Below are 13,425 nucleotides of genomic sequence, written 5' to 3' on the forward strand. Positions count from 1 at the left end.
TTATCAACTATCAATTTGAAAATTCACTATTTAAAATATATTTTGGAAATTCACTATTTAAAATATGTTTTGAACTTTTTAGAAATTGCAAAATGGCCCATATGGTGTTCGATAGATGTTCTCGAGTATAGATTGAGAAAAACGTAAATCACACTAGACTAATTATGTTTGACAGACTTGAACTAATGACTGTTAGCAATGAGATTCGAATTTCAAACAATTGATACAAACTCACTTATTCCAACCATTAGACCATCACTTACGGAAAATGATTTGTGTACTTCTGATCTTACGTTAAAGAAAACACAATGAATGGTGACTCACCGTAAATAGAAACACACGTGTGAAATATGCATCAAACAAATACACGTGTACAATTGAATATTAGTCCATAAGTTTTGTTCAAAGCAACATAAAGTAAACTATGTTAAAACCACAAGACCATTTGTTGAATTAAAATGTATAGTTGAATTAGGATCGTCCCAATATTTTTTTAGTTTAAAATGAGCATTTTATCTTTCTGTTTACTAAATATCTAATACAATATTTCCATTACACTTGAAAACTAATGTAATTTCCGAAATTTCCAAAATTCCTTCGATTTCAAAATCGAAATGAAATTTTGCATTTCGATTTTTTTGAAATAGAAATCAGAACCCATTTTTTCACTTTCGAAAAAAAATATTTTTTTTCCGAAAAAAGTCATTTACGATCCATTTCGTCCGATTTCCAGCCTTACTAAATACTAATCTTCCATGTTATTTTTCAACCTTTTCTTCAAAGAAAATCATTTGTGTTTTTTTAACTTCCCTTCAACCCTAATTCAATTAAAAATTCTATATAGGGTAATTAAGCAATAATCACTGTACTAATATGACTTTTGATTTGGATTTCCTTAATTATTAATTACTAATTAATAATAATATATATTCCATATATATAAAAGGAACCCAACTCTTTTTCCTTCCTTCCAAAATCTCTCTCTCTCCTCTCTCTCTCTCTCTCTACACTCTCTCTCTCTCTCATTCATTCATGGCCCGAAAAGTCCGCACAACTTTCCTATACGTCGTCGCTTCGGTCCTCATCTGCGCCTCCCTCTACCACCACCACCTCCGCAACGCCATCTCCACCTTCTCCTCCGACCACCTCCGCCCATCTCCGGCCATCATTTCCGCCTCCTCCTCCGGCAATTATGCCATCCACGAAAACCTCACAGACGCTACAGTTCCCCCACACGATACTACCTCCGTCCTCCTCCTTTCCCTCTCCCCCTCTCCGCCGCCGCCGCCGCCGGCAATATCCACCACCGCGGTTCTCCTCCCCGAATGGGAGGTACTCGTAATCGTCTCGCCGGAAACCGCCCCTTCGAATCTCGACGGCAATTACTCCTGTTTGTACGACACGAACGAGGCTACGCCGGCGAAATTCGCCGGCGTACTGCCATTTCCCGATCGAGCGACGTTCAGTTGCCTCCTTCCGCCGAGGTCTCGCCGGAGGCTCCCGTTCAAGCAGCCGGTGCTGTCGGAGTCGCCGCCGGAGAATCACCACCCGGCGCGAGATTCGCCGTCGCTGATACGGTGGTCGCACATGGTGTACGATTCCCTAACGACGGAAGACGACGTCGTTCTGTTCGTCAAGGGCGTCAACGCGAGGCAGGGGATCAACCGCGAGCCGAGTGAATTCCGCTGCGTGTTCGGTGAGGACGCGATTAACGGCGTCAAAACCGCCGTCACCTCTTCCATGCAAGAGGTGTTCCGCTGCAAACGGCCCCCACTAACGCCGTCACCGTCCCGCCCAGCGAAAGTCTCGCTACAGATCGTCGCGGAAAATCAGGTGGTCCCCTCAGTGGCGTACTACACGCCCCCGCGCACGTTAGCCCCATCCAACCCCAACTCGCTATTGTGCGCCACCACCATGGTGTACGATATCACCAAGTTCCTCAAGGAGTGGGTGGTGTACCACTCCCGGATCGGCGTCGAGAAATTCCTCCTCTACGACAACGGCAGCGATGACAACCTCGATTCCACCGTTGCTGACCTCATCAAACTAGGGTATGACGTCAGCACCTACTTCTGGCGGTGGCCGAAAACCCAAGAGGCCGGATTCTCGCACAGCGCCCTCTACGCCAAACACTCGTGCAAGTGGATGATGTATCTCGACGTCGACGAATTCGTGTATTCACCGTCTTGGCAAAACCACTCGACCCCCTCGAAAACGTTGCTACACCCGTTCATCCACCTAACAAATTCGTCGAGACTAGGTCAAATCAGCATCAATTGTCACGAATTCGGCCCCTCGGACCAAACCGTGCATCCGAAAATGGGGGTACTCCAAGGGTACAATTGTCGGAGAAGATTCGAGAATCGACACAAATCGATCGTCTTACTAGACGCAATCGACCACTCGTTGCTCAACGTGATCCACCATTTTTACTTGAGGCAAGGATACAAGGCTAGGAAATTGGGCACGAACAACATCGTCGTGAACCACTACAAGTACCAAGCTTGGCCCGAGTTTAAGGCTAAGTTTAGGAGGCGCGTTTCGGCTTACGTATTGGATTGGACCGAGAAATTGAACCCTCGTTCGAACGACCGGACGCCCGGATTAGGGTTCGCTCCCGTGGAGCCCACCGGTTGGGCTCAGAAGTTTTGCGAGGTGCGCGATAATAAGTTGAGGGATTTGACTTTGAGATGGTTCGGTGTCGAATCGGATTCCGGATTTAGAATGGTGTGGCAAAGATAATTCTTAATTAATTTCGGTCGGTTTTCGATTAGGGTTTTTCGAGTAAAAAAATCGGGATTCTTGGCTTGTGAAGAAGTTGTTCTTGTGTGGATATGGAGGAAAAGAATATGTGAGATTGCACGTGCGGCATATGAAGATGGCTTGATCATGTCAACAAGGTACCTTTTTTGGAGATATACTTTTCTCTTACATATTTTCTCTTTCTAGGATTTTTTGACTTTGTTCATAGTTGTTATATTTAAATTTTTTTCAATTTTTAATTTTTTTTAAATTCAAAAGTTGATTAGTATATGAGAAGTTAGAGAAAATATAAAGAGGAGGTGTATTTTTAATGTGTTTAGTTGTTCATTGAACTTAAAAATGGGTTGGCTTATGGCGTTTTGCTTTCTTCAACTTAATTTGGTGGAACTGTAATTAAACTGCTGCAATTAGTGATGACAACTTTACACACACAACATTTAATTTTTTTTTTTTTTTTTTTTTTTTAATGGGAGTTGATTAAATGATTTATTGATTGTTAGTATTATTTTTAGTAATAACTTTTAAGAAATTTGATTAGTGGCTGCCACTAAACTTAGCACAAGAAATAGAGTTTGAAATTGACTTGTTGAGAATGTGGTACATACTAATTAATAATTATTCGGACATGCTCGTTTTTATTTTAAATATTTGATAAGCTTCTTGATAAGTTGTTTTAAGAGTTGATAAACTATTACGTCTTATTTTAAAATTAATTTTTAAACTATTTGGATAAGCTTATAAGCTATTTTTACTCAATGTAAAAGATCTTAAATGTTCTTGATGAGCTTATAAGCTCTTTTATACATCTTATAAGCTTAGAGCAACTCCAATGGGGTTATCAATAGAGTATTCAAACTTTTAACCAACATTTATATAAACTAAAAATAGAATTTATTGAACTCCAATGGAGTTATCAAATGAGGTTTCTATTTTGAAAATTCACTTCTTGGGTCGTAAATATATACTTGCCGGAATTTGAGTTATCAAAAATGTAATCACCTAAACATCCAATCACAAGTTAACATGTGACAATTGCAAATAAAACCACCCCTATAACTTCCCATTGACAATTAATTTGATACCCACGGTTAAAAAAAGAAAGGGTTTTCATATAGCAATATATAACAAAGGTGTTCTTATAGGTGTATATAAATTTGTGGTGAGGATTCTTTATCCCAATTTTTCAGTCTACAATACACATACTACAAATCTATCCTAAAAGTCAAAAATATTATTGGTATCTGTAAATGAGCTGAGTCGACTCGTTACCAAAACGAATCAAATCCATTTTAGTTGTTCACCAGCTCACTCGTTCTTGCTAGAGTTTTTAATATTTATTTTATCGTAAAAAATATATAATAGTAATATAATATATGAGCGTAGGGCATGGCTTTATAGCTAAAGGGCCGCCACACTTTAGTTAACTTACCATAACTTTAGTACTTCAATTTTACACAAAGTTAAGTGTTCACTCTTTTTAATTTTAGGTAAATTTATCCTTTAATTGTTTACAAAGTTATCAATCCCATTAGCATATCTTGGGTCATTTGTTTTTCTCCTTTTTACCCTACATAAAAAAAAATATTTAAATCGGTGGACTTCAATTCAAGTAAAGAATTTGGGGAATGTTTTCAAATGCTTGACTGAAATTCAAATTCATAAACAATTTTTTTAAAAATATAAAAAAAATGGGATTATGAAATGTGAAATTCATAATCGAAAACGGCGATTCAAAAGTTTGTTTAGAACAAGTGTTACGAATCGAAATCTATTATAAAACTCTGTAATGACTTGAAGACAATCTCCTTCAATGACTACCGATGGCCATCCTCGTAACGAAGCCTTATGTATTTGCATGAGCTTTGCCTTCAATCGCTCGAATTTTGCCGGTTCAAATTTGAGTTCACGAACATGTTTGTAAATAAGGTTCTAATTTGTATTAGTAAAGCTTAGTTTTCTTAGCCAAAAAAAAGGGCAAATTACGGCCACCCCTGAATTATGGTTGAATTACGAAAACCCCCTTCCTGTTTGGGTAATTACAGCCACCCCCTTAACTATGTTATATTATCTTACGGAAATACTCATTTAGAGGTAAATTTAGGGATGTTAAATCAGTAAAATATAATCGAAATTTCGATGCGCCAACATTTCATACCGTTTACCGAACTAACTATACGATTTGGTTCGATAAATTACCGAATTACATAAATTTTATGTAAAAATATTTACAAGAGGGGTGGCTGTAATTACCAAAATAAGAGGGGTTTATTCGTAATTTTGCATACCTCAGGAGTGGCCGTAATTTACCAAAAAAAAAAAAAAGAATATTGATTAAATCGGATCCAAATTTCATTCATTTTAGGCCCAATAATTTATGACAAACGGGTTGTATCTAGAAAACGGCCCAAATTACATTATTTAAAAAAAGTTCACCAAAATAATTAATTGAAAGTCGTAATAAAATGATTTTATCAACAAAATTAGTTTAAAATCGAAAATAATTAATTTTTTTTTTATTAATTTTGAAATGATTCCAGCCAAATGCAACTTGAAAGAATTTTAAATTGGAAAAGCATGTTAAGCAGATTATGGTGATGAATTATTTCATTGTGCAGTAAATATGATATTAAATCACATCATTCAAAGCCAAAGGAAAAAAAAATAATAAATAAATAAATTCCTACAATAATGGTAGAGATACTAATAATTAATCATCCATTATTTTGTCAATAATAAAAAAAAAAAAAAGAAATATAAATTATTGACACGTATTAAATTTACGAAAATATAGAAATAATAATTGAAGTTACATTGTGCGTGTTCAGAAAAAGGCAAAACATTGATATATTGTTGAAAATGGGGCTGTTGGCTCAACCAAACTTGGCATTCAATAATTTGATGCATAGTGGTCCTAATTTTCTGCTTCTGATTTTTCACATACATACATACATATTATTTAAATGTAATTTCACATAATATATAGTCTATTCATTATGGTATTAAGGTCGATTTTGATAATAAATGAATTATTTTACTGTTTTATATGCCTATAGAAATCTAATTATTTAGTTGAACTTGGTTAATTGCTACCATACTTATTACTATGTTGCAACTACTGATCCTGTATAATTATTAATTCTGATTATAAAGCAGAATAAGAATAAGAGATACACGATATTTAATGTGGTTCGGACACAAGCGTGGTCTACATCTACAGGGACATGAAAATAAGTTTTTTTTTCAGTTTTATGCGTACAATATATATATTTATTAAAAATAAAATAAAGACTTCTTCTTTATGTAATACGTTGTTCTTGTACCCTACTTGAACTTCTTGTCTTCTTCACTGCAGTTCACTCAATCTGCACTTCTTGAACTCACTCCAAGGCTGAACTCTCTTCAGACGGCGGACGGCCTCTTCCGAGATCTTTTAGACACTTCTCTCGAAACATCGATCATCTTCCCTAATCTAAAACAATTAAAATGAAATAAGTAAAAGTCCAACGTAAGTAAATCTCTAACGATTTCGTACTCTATACTCTTTTCAAACAATTACGTAAAATTAAAATATTTTTAAATTAATTACAATTACATTCATGATCTTGAAGAAAAAAAATGTGAAGTCTAGCTACATTAGTTTGTATATTTTCAACAAAATATTTGACTAAATGAGTATTAAATTAAATTATTGTTTATTTGCCAATAAAAAAATTGAATCCCCAAATAAGAAATAGTGTCTGGCAATTTATCATCACACAATTGTCAAAACCCAATAATTGGGGGTAAGTCACTTTCTTTGATAAAGACTTTTCAATTACTTTGGAGTATTTCTCCCTAACTCCCAATTATTTTATTGTTTAGCTTTTTTTAGTTAGGAAGAAATATGAATGACTAGGTTTTCCCAATTTAACATCTTTGTTAGTGTATTATATCATATTTCAAAAACTTAATTTAAATAAAAAAAAGGAACAATTGTTAAAAATTAGATATATTCATGGGTTAATTTTAACTGTAAAATTTTAGCCAATAATTAATTATCATATATACGACTCATTAAAGTTGGACCGAAAATCAACACGACACGTGAACAGTTGGGCCGGTCAGTGGTTGCTAAAACCTTGAAAATACGATAATACTCGAACAACTGACTTTTTATAAATATATTACATAAATTGTCTATTATATGTATTGAATGCACTAAATAATTCATTTAATGAAACTAGTAATATATATATATATTTTAAATTTATAAATATAAAAGAGATGGTCAAAAATACTAGCAACCGACATCCCATGCGTGGTTGAATGATTGCATTCAATAAAATGGGGTCGATGGTGATATTAGTTTTATTTAAACTCGGTTAGTCAGGTGTAGCAGATAATCGACTGACCCAATCCATAAACAACATAGTAAAATTGTAGGAGTCATGTTGTATTGTTATAATGCCTGAATTACGAATACTTGTTGATTATAAGGTGAGTTATATACTACAGTCGACGAAGTTTACATCGAGTATATCACTAACAGGGGATGTGTGCATAGTTCTGTAAATCAATGGTGATTATGTACCCGATGAAACAATTGGTTGTATCTATTTACGATTTTACCAGAAAAAGTTTGAAGACATATACAAATTATTTTTTTTGAATTAAAGAGGGTACCTCTTTTTTTTTTTTTTTTTTTTGAAAGTTTACAATATTAATATTCCTAAAAAGTAATTGCATCAATAAAATATTACCTCCATAAATGCATTTATAACTCCTAAATATTTAAATTTTCATACTTTATAAGCGCTATAGATCACCAAAACGCAATTCTTGATTTAAAAAAAAAAAAAAAAAAAGTTAGACCCACCCCAAAACAAATAATAAAATAATAAAAAAATTTGACCTCAAAATCTAATAAATAAAGAAAATCAATTTCCATGGCACTAATCCCCATGTGAAATCCAAATCTAGTTCCCCCTTTTTTGTCTCACTCATTGTCTGAATTTCCCACTAATTGAGTATTAAAAAATGATTAATCAGTAAAATACACTAACAGCCGAGGGTATTTTAGTACTTTCACTGCCCATGCTTACCAAAACGTTTAAATGCTAGCTGTGATGAATGAGAGTGACCTGAATCCCCTCCATCTCACTGCTTTTATTGCTCTGCTTTTCCCAAAAGGCCCACCCACACACACACTAAAACACACACACACTAAAACACACACTAACACTTCGTGAGAAAGAAAAAGATTTCATTTTTATCGAGAATGAAGGAAGAATAAAGAGCAGAGATTACCGTTGACAAAAGGGCTGTATGGAAATTTGAAAAAAAAGAAATCTTCTTTCTTGGTTTGATTCTTCTGGGCTTTCTTTATTTGTTTTTAATATTTATTTTTCTTATTTAATTAAAAATTAAATCTTGAAAGTTGCACTCTTTTGATTTTTGGGTTTTGTGGGTAATCGTTTAATTTCTCCACAGATCTGTTTAGAAGTGTAATTGGAGTTTTGAGTGTGTAAATTGTAATAGTTGAGTTGAATTTTGTGAGGGCAAATTTTAATCTGCAAAAAAAAAAAAAAAAAAAAAGGGGGTTGGGGTGGGGGTGGGGGTTGGGGGGTGGGTGGGGTGTTTGAGGAAAGAGATGGGGTGCTTTTCTTGCATGAAACCTCGGACTAAGGATGTGAGAGATTGTGATGAAGATGTAGCTCCAAGATCCATTCATACTTCAGGTTCATTTTTTTTTTCATTTTTTTTTATTTTAATTTTAATTTTTTAAGTTATTTAACTTGTTGGTTTGATGCTTATTTGTTCTTCAAATCGATGTTTCGATACGGAATTTATATTCATTTTTCGACTGTGCAATTTGCAACACATAGACATTGATGTGTGTATATATATATATTTGTTTCGGTTTTTTATGTAATTGAAAATACGATAGCGAATGCGAAAAAGGGATTTTCGGTGAGATCGAAAGGCAAAGAGAGCAATTCACAAAAGGGCAATGCGGCTCGTAGTTTCACATTCAAGGACCTTGCAATGGCTACGCAGAATTTCCGAGAATCTAATTTAGTCGGCGAGGGCGGTTTCGGAAGTGTTTATAGGGGCCGCCTAGAATCCGGCTTGGTAAAATTATAAGAAGCTCTCGACTTTTTTTTTTGTTTTCCGATTTTTTTTATTTAATTTTATATTAATGCGAATTTATTTATTTATGTTGTAATAAGGTTGTTGCAGTGAAGCAACTTAACCTAGAAGGGCATCAAGGGAATCAAGAATTCATTGTTGAGGTTCTTATGCTGAGTTTATTGCACCACCCGAATCTTGTGAATTTAATCGGTTATTGTACCGATGGTGATCAAAGGCTCCTCGTTTACGAGTTTATGCCGATGGGTAGTCTCGAAAATCATCTTTTTGGTAATCAATGATTTTTTATTTTATTTTTTTCAATTCTTTGGTTTAAATTGTTATTTATATTAACTATTGGCTCTTCGATTATTTTTTCAATGTTTCAACGCTTTCTCGTTTTCACCCTTAGTAGACAATAGCGAATCGATCGACTTTTTAGTAGGGATGGCAATTTGACCCGCCCCGACGGATCCCCGCTCCGCCCCGCCCCGAAATTTTCGGGTATTACCCGCCCCGAAAAAAAATGGGGCGGGTATGGGGATTGAAATTTTTTTTTGACCGGGTACGGGTACGGGGATGGGTTTGCCTATACCCGCCCCGTAGACCCGCCCCGTACCCGTCCCCGTACCCGCCCCGCATTATTTATATATATAATATATATTTTTTAATTATAATATTAAATATAAATAATTAAATAGTAGTAATATATTAAATATTAGTTAAAAATTGGGATTTTTAGGTTTCCATTATATAATTAAATATTAGTATTATAATTAAATAATGATTTATTTGTTGAAATAAACCTTTAAATTATAAGTAAAGTGCATATTTATTTATTAAAAAAAAAAGAGAAAAAAAATAGACGGGGATTTTTACCCGCCCCGATACCCGTGGGGATTTTATGGGGCGGGTATGGGGATTCTTTTAATACCCGTGGGGATTTTTAATGGGGATGGGGATGGGGATTTCCATTGCGGGGCGGGGATGGGGATTGCAAAACCCGCCCCATACCCGCCCCATTGCCATCCCTACTTTTTAGGCTCTTCTTTGTCTATTTCTTTTGCATTACGAAGCACTTTTTTAGACATTTTAGTCATGATTAATTAAATAGTTGGATGTTATTTGATGTTTGGTTATTCCAATAACTTTACGGGCCGGGCTGCAATTGTGGGGAAAAGAAACGAGTTTTAATCAATCAACTTTTTTAGCTCTTCTTTGTCCATTTCATTTTCATGATTGTTGTCCTTTTGGAAGCGATGAAGCACTTGTTTAGACAGATTAGTCATGATTAATTTAGTAATTGGACCTTATTCGATGTTTGATTAGCCGATGAATTTAAAATCCGGGCCGCAATTGTGGGAAAAAGTAGCTATAATCTTGGTTTATTGTGGAATTGTGTATTGGATTTGGCAATCATACAATTGAGTTAACTTGGCTAATCCTATCTTGGCAGCCAAACGAGGATGTAATATTATACACTAATGCCTCGTTTGGGAATATTGATAGAACTCTTAAGATTGATTGAATTTGGATAAGATTATATTGTCGATGATAATGTATTATATGGGTTCCCTTATGTTTTTGGTTTATAATTCTATAATTCATACGCTAGGTTATGTTCCGGGCCTGTTTCTAATCACGGGCTTGAAACCTGAACCACAAACATTTGATACATCTTGATTGCGTATGATTATATAGTCTATCAAAGTCATATCCTTGTTTCCAAACAAACTGAAAATGAATTTTTTTACCTTACATATTATTTTAGCATTGTTTCTATATTTCGGTCAAATACATTTCAACAAACACGAGTAATTTCTTTTATTATTTTTTTATTTGTAGATTTACAGGCTGGCAATAAGCCGCTGAGTTGGAGCACTAGACTGAAGATAGCTGTGGGTGCAGCTCGTGGGCTCGAATATCTGCACTGCAGAGCAAATCCACCCGTCATTTATCGAGACTTGAAATCGTCGAACATATTATTGGACAATGACTTCAATGTGAAGCTGTCTGATTTCGGGCTAGCCAAACTGGGGCCCGTCGGTGATAACACTCACGTTTCGACACGTGTAATGGGTACTTACGGCTATTGTGCACCGGAATATGCAATGAGCGGCAAATTGACTCTGAAATCCGATATATATAGCTTCGGTGTTGTTATGTTGGAATTGATTACCGGACGAAAAGCTATTGACTGCACTCAAATTCCGGGAGAGCAGAATCTTGTTGTTTGGGTGAGTATATATATATATATATATATATATATATATATATATATATATATATATATATATATATATATATATATATATATATATATATATATATATATATATATATATATTTTCTTGAATTTTAGTTTATGAAAAATGTGATAATAATTTGTTTGGCAAGACTTAATTAGATTTGTGGTGTATTGGCAATCTCTGTGGTCGGGGGTGGAAAATCGGAATATAATTTCTGAATTCAGCTGATTTCGATCCGAGTTTTTTGGGTGTTGGAGTACGAAATTTCTTTCGAATATCCGATTTTTCCGAAAGAAGTTGCATCAAAGTTTCGAATGTGTTGGTTGAAGTATTTTTTCAAGAAAATTAGAATTTTTTTTTTCGATTTCTGAAAATATAGAGGTGACGTAATTTCCGAAAATCTGAAATTTCCGAAATGGGGGTGAATTCCCAATTTCCGATTTTTTCGAACTCGGAATTGGAATTGTAGGGTCGTTTATTCTTCCCCAACACGAAATTGATTTAGAAAATATTCTCATACATGTTACCAGCATATTTATTTTCCACACAATATGAACATTTGCTTCGAACACTAGAAAATTATTTATTTATTAATTTATTAATTTATTATGATGATATTTTTTGCAGTCTCGTCCGTTTTTGAAGGACCGAAGGAAATTTGTGCAAATGGTGGACCCGCTTCTAGAAGGTCGATTCTCGATACGAAGCCTACACCATGCAATTGCAATAACTTCAATGTGCCTTCAAGAACAAGCAAGCTTTAGACCCCTAATTAGTGATATTGTTATGGCGCTCGAATACTTAGCTTCTCAAGCAGAAGATTCCCTCAAAGGTAGGTCCCACAATCGAACATCTTCGTCGCCATCTCAGCTCCATGTTCAAGTTGATTCCACAAGACATGATTTTCCAAATGTGTGATTTTATTATTACACTGCGCATCGGTTACTTTTTTTTGTAAGAAGCCTTTTTTTTTTTTTTAAGTCGTCTTTTGTAGCTATATTATATTTACTGTAAATATATCATCGAAATTGCTGCTAACACAATTTTTTTTTTCGGGTTCTAATGTTTCTTCTAGGAATGAAAATTGTGGGTTTTTAAGAGTAGATGTAGCGAGACATTGTTCGTTTTCGATGATCGTTGTGCTTCTAGAAGATAATCGGTTTATGCAAATTAAATTAAATTAGATTGGTTTGTGCAAATTAAATTGTGGACTTTGTTCTGTAAGAGCTGTTTTTTCTCTCCCTGATTTTGCTATATTTCTGTCATTATATATAGGGTAAATTATGGCAACCCACGAGGAAATGTCAAATTACAAAAAAACCATTCATTTTTGGGTAATTGCAAGTTTGCAACCATTATCCTTAACTATGAATTTTCTTACACGTCTATCCTTACATTGTCAAATTTAGTGGATCCTTCTAGATTATGTGGAATATTCTCTGGTTAGTACTCGTTTCACCTTATTTCAGCTCCACATTTTAAAACGAGATGATTATAAGATGCGTCTCTTGGCTTGTAAATATCATATTGTGGTGCATCTGATTTTTTTTTTTTTTTTTGCAGAAAACGAGTACTAATTAGAGAATATTCCACGTAAAAAATGTAGAAGATTATGTTCAATTTTACACTATACGGGTGGACGTGTAAGAAGATTCATAGTTTACACTATAAGGGTGGACGTGCAAGAAGATTCATAGTTGAGGAGTGGTTGTAATTACCCAAACATGAGGGGTTTTTTCGTAATTTGACATTACCTCAAGGGGTGGCCGTAATTTACCCTTATTAGTAATAGAGGTGGAAATTGAGATGAAATTTTCTGAATTCCGTCAATTCTGATGTGAAAATTTCCGACTTTTACCACAAATTTTCTTCATCTTAATTACCGATTTGTTAAATTATTATCCGATTTTAATTGCCAAAATAGTAGGATCAAGATGAAGCGAGTGGAAGAGCAAAGTCGAGTGAGACCAACCCCACCGATAGCCACCACCATTATCCCCGTCACAACCACCACCGCAAGTGGTGGAGCTAGGGGCATTTAGGGATGGTAGCGGGGCGGGTACCCTCGAAAAAGTGCAATACCAGAACCATTACCATTTAATATAGCTCAAACCATGACCATACCAAATCTTTTTAAAAATTTAATGGAAATACCAGAACCATTACCATGAATATCCGGGTACCCACAGATACCCATTTACCATTTAAATTATGGTAATAAAAAACAACTTTAGGTCCGACAACGTTTAAGTAACTCTCATAACAGAGGAAGAAAAAAAGAAAAAAAAAATTAAATTATACAAAC

The 13,425-nt window shown here is 34.8% G+C and overlaps 2 protein-coding genes across 2 annotated transcripts; both read left to right on the forward strand.

The window, feature by feature from the left end:
• Nucleotides 1-977: 977 nt before the first annotated feature.
• Nucleotides 978-3,204, forward strand: LOC105951098 (glycosyltransferase family protein (DUF23)). Its single transcript, XM_012974489.2, has one exon. The coding sequence runs from the start codon at nt 1,033-1,035 to the stop codon at nt 2,740-2,742; it is 1,710 nt and encodes a 569-aa protein (XP_012829943.2). The 5' UTR covers nt 978-1,032; the 3' UTR covers nt 2,743-3,204.
• A 4,681-nt stretch (nt 3,205-7,885) lies between these two features.
• On the forward strand, nt 7,886-12,324 carry ASG5 (Protein kinase superfamily protein). The gene is made up of 5 exons (XM_012974465.2): nt 7,886-8,480; nt 8,690-8,874; nt 8,973-9,162; nt 10,717-11,108; nt 11,748-12,324. Exons 1-5 carry the CDS (start codon nt 8,393-8,395, stop codon nt 12,036-12,038), a joined length of 1,146 nt encoding a protein of 381 aa, XP_012829919.1. The 5' UTR covers nt 7,886-8,392; the 3' UTR covers nt 12,039-12,324.
• The last annotated feature ends 1,101 nt before the right edge of the window (nt 12,325-13,425 follow it).

Source organism: Erythranthe guttata, chromosome 3 (assembly GCF_056151865.1).
Source record: "Erythranthe guttata isolate IM_541 chromosome 3, IM_541, whole genome shotgun sequence".
Lineage (NCBI taxonomy): Eukaryota > Viridiplantae > Streptophyta > Magnoliopsida > Lamiales > Phrymaceae > Erythranthe > Erythranthe guttata.

What these genes read in the sequence shown, in the direction of transcription:
- ASG5 (XM_012974465.2), top strand. Translation starts at nt 8,393, where the DNA reads ATGGGGTGCTTTTCTTGCATGAAACCTCGGACTAAGGATGTGAGAGAT. An exon ending in AAGATCCATTCATACTTCAG is followed by an intron (nt 8,481 to 8,689) that starts GTTCATTTTTTT and finishes AAAATACGATAG; the next exon opens with CGAATGCGAAAAAGGGATTT. An exon ending in AGCAGAATCTTGTTGTTTGG is followed by an intron (nt 11,109 to 11,747) that starts GTGAGTATATAT and finishes TATTTTTTGCAG; the next exon opens with TCTCGTCCGTTTTTGAAGGA.
- LOC105951098 (XM_012974489.2), top strand. Translation starts at nt 1,033, where the DNA reads ATGGCCCGAAAAGTCCGCACAACTTTCCTATACGTCGTCGCTTCGGTC.